Source organism: Saccopteryx leptura, chromosome 5 (genome assembly GCF_036850995.1).
Source record: "Saccopteryx leptura isolate mSacLep1 chromosome 5, mSacLep1_pri_phased_curated, whole genome shotgun sequence".
In the NCBI taxonomy this organism is placed as follows: Eukaryota; Metazoa; Chordata; class Mammalia; order Chiroptera; family Emballonuridae; genus Saccopteryx; species Saccopteryx leptura.
Window position 1 is genome coordinate 26,878,507 of NC_089507.1, and position 13,657 is coordinate 26,892,163.

Sequence of the window (13,657 nt, forward strand, 5' to 3'; positions counted from 1 at the left end):
AACCAAAGGGAACAGCTACAGGTGCTGCTCCACTGCATTCAGCTCACTTTGCTAAGTCTATAATAAAGTATGTGTCCCAAGAGCCCTGTATGCTAATGATGTCTGTGTGCCCAAATAATAACCTCTAAACTCTGGATACCCAAGTAGTATCAAGTTTATCCCACATATAATTTTCCAGGTGGACCATCTGGCTCCCCTCTACTTCCTGACCACGCAGGACCTTAACTCAGGCCAGATCACTTAAAATTTCAAGCATCGGTCACACATTCAAGTTACCTAATATGAACTAAGTTAAATTACACTCCTAATGTTAATTTTTTTTAAATGACATCCATTTTGTATATGGATGTCCACAAAAGCAAATTAAATCTAAGCTTCTGGGGGTCCCCCCCCCATCCGCACATACACGCCCCAATCTTGTCGCCTCTTCTCGAGCGAGTGGTCACACACCCAAGGATAAAAGACTGAGTTGAATGTTCAAGTTGCTCTGGGATATTTAACCTTTCCACTGATTTTTAAAGCACTGTCCTCATGACCAAGCACAACAAACTCTTCAGAAATAAAAAGTCACTATTTACCATGTGAGCTAATATCAACACTTAACATATAACATCTCAATGACACTCTTACCAGAGGAAAATTAACCCTGGTTCCAACTGCTGCTTTTACACAGTAACAGTTAAGGGTTTATACAGTGTTTCTCAACTTTTGTTAAGTTTTTTTTTTTTTTTTTGGCCCCTCTAGGTCAAATAAGTTTGTAAATATGATATATATGTTTGCTCGCTTATAGTTTACATGGGGTGTGGGAGACAGGCTGTGAGCTGGCAAAGTCATTATAGCCTAAGGCAGGGGTCCCCAAACTACGGCCCGTGGGCCACATTAGGCCCCCTGAGGCCATTTATCTGGCCCCCGCCGCACTTTTGGAAGGGGCACCTCTTTCATTGGTGGTCAGTGAGAGGAGCACATTGACCATCTCATTAGTCAAAAGCAGGCCCATAGTTCCTATTGAAATACTGGCCAGTTTGTTGATTTAAATTTACTTGTTTTTTATTTTAAATATTGTATTTGTTCCCTTTTTTTTTTTTTTTTTTTACTTTAAAATAAGATATGTGCAGTGTGCATAGGGTTTTGTTCATAGTTTTTTTTATAGTCCGGCCCTCCAATGGTCTGAGGGACAGTGAACTGGCCCCCTGTGTAAAAAGTTTGGGGACTCCTGGCCTAAGGCTTAGTTTTAAGACAAAGCTTTTCCCACCCTTTTAATACTAAGATCTTTTTAACATCCTTTTAATACTAAGATCTTCTCAAAACTAAGCTTTTCTCCATACCCTTGACTGTTCCATGATGTGGGCACTCTTATGAGGAATCCCATTTATGCCTCAGATAAGTGACTTTGTATCAAAGACTTTCTTATTTGTATATTGGCTTAAAGGCTTTAATTTCTACACTATAAGATAAGGCAGACCAGGGGCGCTCTCTCTCAGATCCTGTCATCAGTATTGCAGAGGAGAGGGAGCCAAGATGGCAGAATGCTGAAGGAGAAGCCAGTTTGTGCAGAGTTTGTGCAGAGAGAAGGAGATAGGGAACAGAGGTGAGTAAGGCTGGTGAGGTAGAAACCTTTGATTCTAGAAACTCGGATGAGTCAGTGGCTTTGGGAACCCTGAATGGAAAGGGAGGTGTTTTTCCACTGTGTGTATTTCTCGCCCGCCAGGTGCAAGCTAGAATTAAAAGTAATGACCCACCAGTTCTCGGCTCCGTTGTTTCATTACCGTCTGTCCGAATCAAAAGTGAACCTGCACGGGCCAGGCGGCTGTGATGGTGGCCACGGCTACTGGTTTTACCCCCCCTCCAATCTAATTCTCACCCCATCACAACCTTTGTGAGTGAATTCTTTCCCTAACAAGTATTAACACAGGAGTGGATGGAGGAGGAGTAGGGCAGAGGGGGTGAAGTGGGGGGTAGAGAGAGACTCTTCATGGGGCCTGGTGGGCATGGCGTAGTGAGTAGAGGGTGGTATGTTGAGTGGGACACTTGAAACTGTGTCAACACAATAAATTAAAAAATAAAACAAGTACTTTCACAACATAACATCCTTTTCTAAAAGAAATGTTTTCTTGCCCTTTATGACTATCTGTGAGGATGCCCAAGTGCCTTTCCAAACACAGGTTTGGCTCTAACCACGATTCCTCATGTCCAATGAAGTAGTGAAATGGACCGGCAGCCTCTTCTCCCACACGACGAAGAGCATGTTACCCTCTGCAGGGCCAAGTTCAGTATATTCTGGGGCTGGCTCTCATTTTACCTTTTGACTAACATTAAAGATTTAGAGAAACAATTTTCTTTCAGATAAATACACAGTTGACACTTATACTCTGCCATAATTTACCAAACTTTAAAACTATTGATACAAACAGGAAAGAGGGAAAACAACCACACACACACACACACACACACACACACACCCATACACACACACATACACACTCATACACACACACACATATACACACACACATACACACACACAGGAAAGAGGGAAAACAACCACATACACACACACACACAAAGTATGAAGACAAAGTCAGCACTTTGAAGATGGCCTCCTTTAGAAACATTCAATTAGAAAATGATCCCAGGAAGATTATTAAAACATATTCAAATTATTACTAGCACTGGTTTTGTATAGGCTTGTGTGGTTTCCCATGATAAGAAAACTCTCTAACACAATGCCACCATTAGAACTGACACACATACTTGATCTGGTTTTAAAATGACTGTAAGAGCAACAATCTAATTAAATTCTATTGAATATAGACCTCTTCCTTGCATATCACTCCTAACTCCAGTAAGCCATAAAAGGTGGTTTCTCCTACACTTGTTCACATTCAGTCAACTACACCTCCCTTCGTGGGTTTCCAGAGAACAGGAGGAGTGAGTTACAAGGAAAAGAAAACATGTCAAGAAAAGGGAAAATTTTCTCGTGGGCAGTAATTTCCAGGACATGCTTCCTTTCTTCTTTCCTGCCTTTCTGCCTGATAATATGCATAAACCAACCAAAATCGGGGGGGGGGGGATGCCCTATTTTCTCTCCCACCACTATTCTTTTCAAAGTTTTCCCTTACAATCAAGGCAGATCTCCCCAGCAAGAACCACTATGGCCATCGGCAACATTAGAACGCCTGGTAGGTGCCAGCCACTAGCTAAAAGCTTTACAGACCTTACTATGTTTGACTCTCCTGACAACCCTAAGAGTAGGTAGAATTATCACTCCCATTTTACAAATATAGAGAATGAGGCGTACAGATTATAACTGGCTGGCCAGAGCCACACAGGTACAGGGACAGTCCGGGACACAAACAAACCCAGGTCTGTTGGACTCTGAGGCACCCTGATGTTCTTCCGACTCCTCCAAGTCTCTACCCCAATCCTTAATAGTTCCATCGTTGACGGGACGTTTGCATAATCCTTACAGCAAGTTTCAGAGAACTACAGTAGTTTATAAAGGCATCCTTTCTGCCATAATATAAATCGCAGTAGGAATCTCTCAAATCCCTCTGCCTGGTGTGAATAACCAGGGGCACTTGGAGAATCATCACAATACTCCCGGTTGTGACTCTATCGGACGATTAAAGTCCTGGAAGAGAAGCTCAGGTGTGGGGCTGCAGAGAAACCCCAGCGGCCTCGCAAACACTCTTCAACTCAGCTTCCTCAGGAAGGAAAATTAAAGGTAGCACTGCAGTTCATCCAAGACTTGAGATTAGGAGGAAAATAATTAGTGCTCAGGTCAGCTGATAAATTCATCCTTTAAGAGATATTTATCACAACTAACCTGATTAGCAACATTCAAGACATCATATGTTTAAACCATAAACAGGCAGTCGCCATGAGTACAGGGGAAACATGACCCCGTTTGCCAAATGAAAATGCAAAGCACAGGACCAGCCATACATCACGACTGCAAGTGTTTTAAAATATGTAAATCTAGGCGAAGAAAACCTATATATATAAACATGGGAAAGTGGTAATGGATGAACTGTACTTAATTTTATTTTATATATTGTTTTCAATTTTAAAAGGTTATGCTATGGTGTGCTTACAATTATAAAAGAATTATAAAGGGAGGTCTAAATTGATAGTAAGCTCAGAGTCTCTTAATGACAGAGGCAAAGGAAATAGAGAAATGGATTTGTTCTATAGAGGATCTAAACCTCAAGGCAAACTGAGAAGGCTATAGGTTCCAGCTGGTAAGAGACTCAAGTACGTAATCAATCACTGGGCTGTGGTTTTGGCGCAGGCTGGAAGCTAGGGAGGGCCACAGCTGGGAAAGGGCTGTCCTGTGAGATCATACGTCCCCGATGGCCAAGGAGGACCACGAGTTACACAAGAGGTCGGAGTCCCCACCCAGTGTCACAGGTTGCAGGCAGACAGGTAAGGCGTGGACGGGGGAAAAGGTCAGGAATCAGAGAGAAGGGGAACCGATGAGAAAGAATGAAAACAGGGCCTTGGGTATCAGCCTCACATACACACTGGGAATCCAGCAGCCGAAACAAAAAGACTGCTTACATCCAAAAGGAAAGGATGTGATTTTAAAAGAAGAGAACAGACCTATCTGCCCTTGTCTGTGAGGACAAGGGGGTGAGGAAAGGACAGAGAATGTTTGCTCCAGGGGCCACCATGCTCCTCGGCTGCTGTAATCAGCGGGAGCGCACTGCTGGCACCGCCCACCACACGCTGCTTGTGGGACCTTGTGGGACCTGTGGGACCTTGTGGGACCTTGTGGGACCTGTGGGACCTTGTGGGACCTGTGGGACCTTGGGCAAGTTTCATACCCTCAGGGCCTGGGCGGACTCATCTGCAAAATGGGGTGATAACAGGGCGTACCTGCCTCATAAGGTAGTTCTGAGAATTTACACTTTTTTTTTGGGGGGGGGGGGGGAGCAGGAAGCATCAACTCCCATATGTGCCTTGACCGGGCAAGCCCAGGGTTTTGAACCAGCGACCTCACCATTTCCAGGTGAATGCTTGATCCACTGCGTCACCACAGGTCAGGCAGTTCTGAGAATTTAATGCGTTCATGTTCCTGATTTTATAAACTGCCCCAGCTGTATACTTTGACCAGTAAAAGGAGGCAGTTTACCATCCCTGTTTCCTGCTACCACGAACGAGGCAGTAACAGCAGATGGTAAAGTACAGGCTCTAGAGCAGGGGTCTCAAACTCAACTCAGCATGTGGGCCGCAGAGCAAGATCACAGCCGTTCGGCGGGCCGCACTAGGTCTACAAAAGGCAACTGTTACGTAACACTTTTCTCACTGCAGTTGAAAACAAAAAAAAATCAGTACAACAAGCACAATCGTACATGCAGTTTACTCAGTGTCACAAAACGACCAGAAACTGTAGTTCGCATCACAACTGCTGTTAACTAAGCTAATATCTAGCTAGGATGCTAGAGAAATGAAAAATACAAGTAGGCCCCTAGGCTTACTTAATTTTATCCAAAATATTTTGAACTTCGTGGATTAGTCTGCGGGCCGCACAAAATTGTTCGGCGGGCCGCATGCGGCCCGCGGGCCGCGAGTTTGAGACCCCTGCTCTAGAGTCAGATGCTAGAGCTCCAATCTCAGCTCCGCCTCTTGCCAGCAAGTTAGTTGAGCACCGTGGGCCTCAGTCTCTCAACTGTAAAATGGGAATAAAGCATCGGAATCACAGAGTTGCTAGTCCCCGAGAAGCCCTCAGGACAGGCCTGGCACGTAGCAAACATTCGGTGCGCACTCTGCAGTCACACGCGACAACTTCAGCCCCAGCGCAGTCCCCACAGGTGACTCACGTCTGTGGATTCAGCACCCCATCCAGCAGCACTAACTGAGGCGCTGCTTCGGGCAGAAGCTCGGGTCCCAGCAGCTCGGAGCTCCCCAAAGCCACAGGCACAGGAGCCACGAGGGGCCACCCAGCCTTACTCTGCACACTCCCAGAGCGGCTGCCGCGTCTATGCCAAGAACACATCTGAGTATTTCTTGTGCAAGTTACGAAATACTTCTTTCCTACGTGAAAGAAACACGCACCATTGAGGCTCAAGAACAGCATCGCCAAAGACGGCCCCCTGAAAGAAACCTCTGGAAGACAGATCAAAATCCAAGTATTCTGGTCTTTTTTGCTCTTATTTTAAACACCATTTCCATTAAGGTTGGTTATTTGGTTTTATATGCTATTGGGACTGAAAGCTACAGTTAGAAGACAGGAGAGGCAGCACTGTACATGTGAGGGAGACCCGCTCATCCCGTGCACTCCACTGCTCTGCGCCTTCCTTCCTTCATCTGTGAAACGGATGTAATACTAACTTCAGAGAGATGTTGAGGATTAAATGAAACAACACACAAAAAGTACCTAGCTAAAGGCCAAATACAGAAAGCATACTCTGTAAAGAACAATGAAAATTATGTTGAACCAAACAGCTATTTCTCTAAGACAAAAACTCTGACCAAGCCTGGGGCGGGCAGATGCTCTGTTGATAGTGAGGATTCGGGGGTAGCGGATCCCCAGGGAAGGGCTGGCGGCAAAAGAGGAGATATTTATTGAGCAATACAGAGGTATTTTGACTTTTGCACAAATAGCTCAGTTGCATCAGTGTGCACCATAGGTGTTAGCAATGACGAGCAAAGACAGTGCCCAAGGGAAAACATTTCTTTTAAATGCTCGTGAGAATTCAAAGTATGGGGAACTGCAGCTGCTGGGTATGCAGGCCAGGAGTCGCACACCCTCTAAAGTCACTGAGTGCAGGGACTCAGCCAATGATGACCAGACCACTGTTCAGAGCAAGAACCCTGATATATCTAACCAAGATTAAACTAACCCTCTGTTTAAGAAGACGGGGTTTAGAATACATTTCAGAGAGGGAAATGCTTAAACCCATAAAGGTTAAACTTTATACAAGTTTTTACACTTTGGAATGGATCATAACCCTGACCGTTGGCTCAGTGGTAGAGCATCAGCCCAGTGCGTGGATGTCCCGGGTTCGATTCCCAGTCAGGGCACCCAGGAAGCTAAGGATGGCTCCATGGAGGCTCCACCTCAGGTGCTAAAAATAGCTCCATTGTGAGCATGGCCCCAGATGGGCAGAGCATCGGCCCTAGACAGGGGTTGCCAGGTGAATCCTGGTCAGGGAACATGCAGCAGTCTATCTCTCTATCTCCCCTCCTCTCACTTGGAAAAGAAGGGAAAAAAATTACAGAACAGACAAATCCATAGAAACAGAAAGAGGAGTAGGAGAGGCCAGTGGATGATGGGGGAGGGGATGGACGATGGCAAGTGACTGCTTGACGGGTACAGAGCTTCCGTTTGGGATGACAAAGAAATTCTAGAACTAGAGCGGTGATGGCTGTACAACACTGTGAACATAATGCCAATGAATTGTGTCTCCTAAAGTGGGTATAATGGTAAATTTTATATCATGTGTATTTTATCATAATTTTAGAGTACAAAGAGAAACAGATAATATTTGAGTGCTTATTATACTAAGCACTTTATATGCAGTATGTCACAACAATGCTATGAGGTAACTGTTGTTATTACCTTCATTTTAGAGGGAAACTGAGGCAATGTGACTGTCTCCAAACTGAGGTGAGGCCAGGCTTTGAAGGTAAGCTGTCGCCCACACAGGGCTGACTTGGAAGCCCTCAGACCAACTGACTCTTAGGAAATTCACAAATCTGAAACACAGGTTGGAGCATGCTGGAAGCTGAGCTTAGGCAAAAAGTGGTGGTGATAACCTGAGAAAGTCAGCAGGAGAGTCCACACAAAGCCTGACTCTTCCAGGCCGGTTTTCAACAAAGCACACGGACACGGCATTGTTCTGGGATACTAAAACAGCCATACCTTCATTTTTCATGATGTAGTGGACAATCTGCCCGACGGTGTCACTATTTTCATTTACACTGTCATTCAACTCTGAAAGAGAAAGGGGGAGGGGGACAGGTTACAACTGATCACCTGCATCAAGTCACTGAGGCCCTCAGTGTTAGAGCCCGAGACCCCACTGAGCAGCCCCCAGAAAACTCAGCGACCCCCCACAGTGCTAAGAATCCAGGCCCCCTCCCGGAGCCCCAGACTGCCCGAGGCTCAGCACACAGGGACCTCCTGGGCCAGACAGACATACAAAGTGCCCGCGTCGTCCCCGTCTCTTCTGGGGTTGGAACACCGCTCACTTCCCAAGGCTCAGTCCACACTGCTACTCTTTCTCTCTCAGTGTTTTGTTCACCTCTTTAGGGATATGAAGTAAAGCTAATTAAAAGAAAAAAATTCTTCCTGGGTTATGTTCATTGCAGAGGTACTATTATAAAGTAGGGTATTTGTTTTTTTTATTTTTTTTTTATTTTTTTTCCTTTGCATTTTTCTGAAGCTGGAAATGGGGAGAGACAGACAGACTCCCGCATGCGCCCGACTGGGATCCACCCAGCACGCCCACCAGGGGGCGACGCTCTGCCCCTCCGGGGCGTCGCCCTGTTGCGACCAGAGCCACTCTAGTGCCTGGGGTGGAGGCCAAGGAGTCATCCCCAGCGCCCGGGCCATCTTTGCTCCAATGGAGCCTCGGCTGCGGGAGGGGAAGAGAGAGACAGAGAGGAAGGAGGGGGGGGGTGGAGAAGCAGATGGGTGCTTCTCCTGTGTGCCCTGGCCGGGAATCGAACCCGGGACCTCCGCACGCCAGGCCGACGCTCTATCACTGAGCCAACTGGCCAGGGCTGTTTCTTTTTTAAATTGGGTAATATAATATTCATCTGTGTTTATGAGACTCAATTTTTTAAGTACACTTCCAAGTGATCTAAACTTTGGCCATGGCTATTTGCCCACAGACTCCGTTTACTCTGGGTGACCCTGTACACGTGACAGTCTTTGAAAAAACATCCAACCTCGAACTGAGGCGCTGTCGGCAGTGACTGTCGCCCTGTCAGGCTGCCCGGGGCGCCCTGAGCCTGATATTTTCAGATGGGGGAACAAGACGAAAGCTTCAGTTCCACCTTGCCCTTCCACCGTCCTGGAAGCCCCAGGCCCGAGCTGGTGGCATCCTCGCTCCGGAGATGAGCGGTTGAGAGGCCCACGCCGTGCCAGGGAACACGCGCCACACGCATGGAGCCAGGGACAACAGGGTGAGGTCACCACACAGGCATTTCCGAAAGGCACCGCGATCAGTGCGAAACCGCCACTGACCAAGGATCGAGGAGTAAATGCCACTGCCGGAAGCTGTGGAGGGAGCGAGAAAGCCCAACCTGTTCCACGGGTGGAAAACTACCCTCCAGAATGTGCGGAGGGCGTTGCTCTCCAGGAAGACGGGGCCGCAGTGCTGAAAACGTCTTTAGAAGGAGCTGACCTCCCTAATCTCTTGCTTTACGGGGCACCTAGAACTGGAAAAACATCCACTATTTTGGCAGCAGCTAGGGAACTCTGTGGGCATGAACTTTTCAATGAAGAGTTCTTGAGTTAAAGACATCTGATGAACATAGAATACAAGTAGTAAAAAAGGTGAAGAATTTTGCTCAATTAACTGTATCTGGAAGTCGTTCAGATGGGAAGCTACGTCCTCCTTTGAAGATTGTGATTCTGGCCCTGGCCAGTTGGCTCAGTGGATAGCACATCGGCCCCAAGTGCAGGTGTCCCCGGTTCAATTCCCGGTCAGGGCACACATGAGAAGCAACCATCTGCTTCTCCACCCCTTCCTCTCCCTTTCTCTCTCTTTTCCCTCCTCACAGCCAGTGGCTTGATTGGTTTGAGCATCAGCCCTGGTCACTGATGATAGCTCCGTTTATTTGAGCATTGGCCCCAGACATGGGTTGCCAGGTAGACCCCAGTGGGGGTGTATGCAGGAGTCTGTTTCCCTGCCTCCCTTCCTCTCACTTTAAAAAAAAATTTTTTTTTAATAGATTATGATTCTGGATGAAGCAGATTCTATGGTCTCAGCTTCTCTGTCAGCTTTAAGAAAGAAATACCACAGAAAAAAATCTAAAACCACCCAATTCTTATGTCAGTCGAGTAAATGAACCTCTGACCTCTCAATGTTCTAAATTCACTTCAAATTTCTGTTAGATAAAATTCAAGAGCAGACATTACTAGACGTTGCTGATTAAGAACATGTCAAAATTAGCCGTGAGGTAATTACTAATTATTAGTTATTGTAATTACTAATTCCTTTGATGAATGCACATGAAGAGGCCCCAAAAGAAGTCATATACATGTTGCTTCAATTTCTGATGTCAATTTTTCAGGTAAAGTTAAACTAAATGAACAACAGTGGGACTGATTGTCTAAGAATTACAGCTTCAGCCTTTCTGTCACTACTAAAAGTAACAATCAGCATTTTTGAGACCAAAACTGGGGACAGATTTCATAGAAACAATGCGAATTCTGCAACAACCAATCTCTGCATAATGACACAATTTTAGTCTCCCAGCCAGTAAATTCACTTTGAAGACTGATTTAGTACGATGACATTCTGGTCCAGCGATAGACTAGACAGGCCTCTTATTCATTATAACAGAATTTAACCCTTAATTTGAATTTCCTTTGCTTTATGTAATCAAAAAAATAAGATGAGGAACATGGAACATCTCTGTCTGCAAATTTCCTTCAAAGGCAAGAGATCTTTCACTATCCTTCCACTGGACCGAGGCTGTCCCCATGAATTCCGCCACTAGAGGACTGATAATATTCCCTCAACAATGAAAATAAATTTCATTTTTCCCCACTTAAAAATAAAATCAAACCTCTCCTCTGAAACCAGTCTGCATAATTTGTTTCAATAAAGCAGTAAGGAAGGGGGAGGGCTGAAACACTCCATCCTAGTTCACAGAGAGTGAACCAAGGTGTGTAATGTTCTACCTGTGTGTCTAGAAGTGTTTTCTCCATCACAGATGGCTTCCTCCTCCCCGAATATGCATGTTTGGTTGGACAGTGCAAATGCTGACTGCTAAGCCAACCTCCAGAGCGTCTAGAAAGGGGAAGAGGGGGAGGCTCCGCTTTCTGTCGACAAACACTCAGCTTTGGTTCACTCCTAAGCTTACATATGACTCATCCTGCAACTGTGTTCTTTCTCTGCTGCAAAGGTCAGTGGGGGTGGGAAAAACCAACAGGCCAGCAAGCTGGCAAGGAATGAGGAAGCTCCCCCCACTCCACCCTTGGAGCTGGTTTGAAGGGTGACCTATTTACGCCAAATGTCACCTTCTGCAAAAACTGCCCTTTGAGGAGTGGAAAGGGATATGGAGAGTTATCAACAACTCCCCAAGACCAAGTCAGGAAACGTCCCTACAGGATGGTGAGACAGGGCATCTATGGAGAAAACAAAATTTCATCTCAGCTTGTTCTACACACTGCCCAACAACTTCATGTCAGGAGGAAAAGAGAAGTCACTACGAAGGCCATTCATATACTGTACTGTTCACACAATCATTAATTTAAACAACACAAACTCCAATCTCATAGATTCAAGATAGAACTCCCCTACCCAACGAAATACCCCCAAATGCTGAGATCTACTGAATGTTCCCATCGTTTTAATTAGAATTTAATTCAATAATACTGGTAAGAATTAATATCTACTGAGTGGCCATCTGCGCCCACGTCATACCTATCTTCTCTCTAAATTTCACAGTAATCCTCTGAGGCCGAGATTACCATACTCATATAAATGAGATAGAAATTTTAATTAAATTGGCATTAAATTAATGGAAGTTACATTTTAGTTAAATTATACACAGCAGAGATTCAAAGCAATTGGAACTTGCCCAAGGCCACAAGTAAGAGTAATGGCCTGGGCAGGTACTCAATAAATGAAAGCCAGGTTTCACACGCTAGGAGTGGCGACTGCGACACCTGCATTGACTCTACTGTATACCATTCCACCTGCCTTGCCATTCACGTGGACCGTTTTGCCTCACAGGGATGAAATATACATATACACGACTGGATTCTTATTTAAAAATCGTCCCCACCCACACTCCCATCAAAAGAATTCGGATTACTCACCTATCTTTTCAAGCTTTTCCTCTTCCATGTCTTGCTCGGCTTCCGTTGTACAGCGATAGCCTTTCTTCTTAAGCAGGTGGCAGATGAAGACGCCAAAAAGCCCCATGATGAAGAACACGGGGACAAGCGCATAGGCGATATATTCTGGGTGTCCGCTCGCAGTGCTGTTAGCGGGCAGCTGTGTCGTCTCCGCTCTGGAGTGCAGTGGGTGGCTGCCACCATCGTCTGTAGGAGGAAACACGCGTGGCTGCGTTAGATGTCTGCAGGGAGCAAGGGAAACCTGAGGACCTTGGCAAACATTTAGGTTAAAACTGAGTCTGCTCCCAAAACCACGCAGACCCCGGTGGGTCTGGCCGTTCAGGCGCACAGTGAGGGCTAACACAGTGCCATCCTGTCCCTGCTACTCATAAACTGGGTCCTACCCTGGATAAAAAAATTTTAAACACCTCTCCAAGCCGTCCGTTGCCCCCTCCTCTGTACGAGTATCTACACAGCGAGGAATAAAAGTACAGTCAGTGAAGTGTCCAGCACAGAATAAACACATAATTATTAGGCGGTATTATTAGCACAGACACAGGAGATGTGGGTTCAAGTTCTGGTTCCACCTCTTGGCAGCTATGTGACACTGAACAATGACAGAAACAGGCGTACAAATAGTACCTACCCACCCTTCTAGGGTTGTTATAAAGATGAAATAAATTACTACAAATATTGATCGACTTACGACCTATGCATCTTACGACCATTCGACTTTATGACCACAATCTCTAGCCACGACTGCTCCGTGTCTGGCAGCGCAAGCGTTGCCCAGCTGGGCGCACGACAGTGCGGACCAGCTTCCGGCAGCACTACCATCTCCGCATGCACCATTTCAACTGTTATCCCAGACTCGGTACAGCAATTTGTGTTTTGTGTCTTGGATATTTTTCATCAAACCCCTCCCAAGATGTCTACCAAGAGGAAATTGTCTTTGCAAATATTAAACCAGTTGTACTGGTAATGCAGTGTTTTACTTAAACCTGACGAATATAAAAATAAGAAACAAAATGGTGTAGAGATGATACAAATGGCATAAAACGAACAAAGAAAATTATGATATATAATAATAATGAAAATTATGATAAAATATGACTTAAAGATTTTTATAACATCATTTCACAGTACTATACATATAGCCAACTCAACTTACAACCAAATCGTGTTATGATCAGTCTGTCGGAACCAATCGTGGTCATAAGTCGAGCACTAGCTGTACATGTAAAATATTTAGAGCCACTTCTGCAGCATAGTAGAGGCTCAACACACACATGCCAAGCACCATTGGAGGCACTTGTGATATATCACTGGGTGAGAACAAAGATCTTTGTCTCAGAGAGCTTCCTAGGATTTAGTAAACTGACAGATGTATAGCATGAAAAGGGGGAAAAGCCAGGATGGCATTAAGATTTTGGCCCAGGGCTGCAAACATAAAAATAAAAATGAATGTTTATTCATTCACTGATCCCAGTGAACATTTATGGCATGACCATTATGTGAAAAGGTCTGTGCTGGGAGCTGGCCATGGAGAGTGATAAATAACATAAGCTGGTCAGTGCCCTCTTGGAACTTGTAGGGTAGCATCAGAAACAGCCACTGAACAAGTCAACACGCGGG

General features: G+C 45.4%; 1 protein-coding gene and 1 pseudogene across 1 annotated transcript in view; one reads left to right on the forward strand and one right to left on the reverse strand.

The window, feature by feature from the left end:
• RELL1 (RELT like 1) overlaps positions 1–13,657 on the reverse strand; it is a 70,930-nt gene that overhangs the window by 25,327 nt on the left and 31,946 nt on the right. Inside the window, exons 2-3 of the mRNA XM_066387696.1 lie at positions 12,005–12,229; positions 7,868–7,939 (exon numbers count right to left, since the gene is read on the reverse strand). Of these exons, the coding sequence (XP_066243793.1) occupies positions 7,868–7,939; positions 12,005–12,229 (297 nt within the window). The remainder of the gene's footprint in view (positions 1–7,867; positions 7,940–12,004; positions 12,230–13,657) is intronic.
• LOC136405535 (replication factor C subunit 4 pseudogene) lies at positions 8,262–10,152 on the forward strand (annotated as a pseudogene).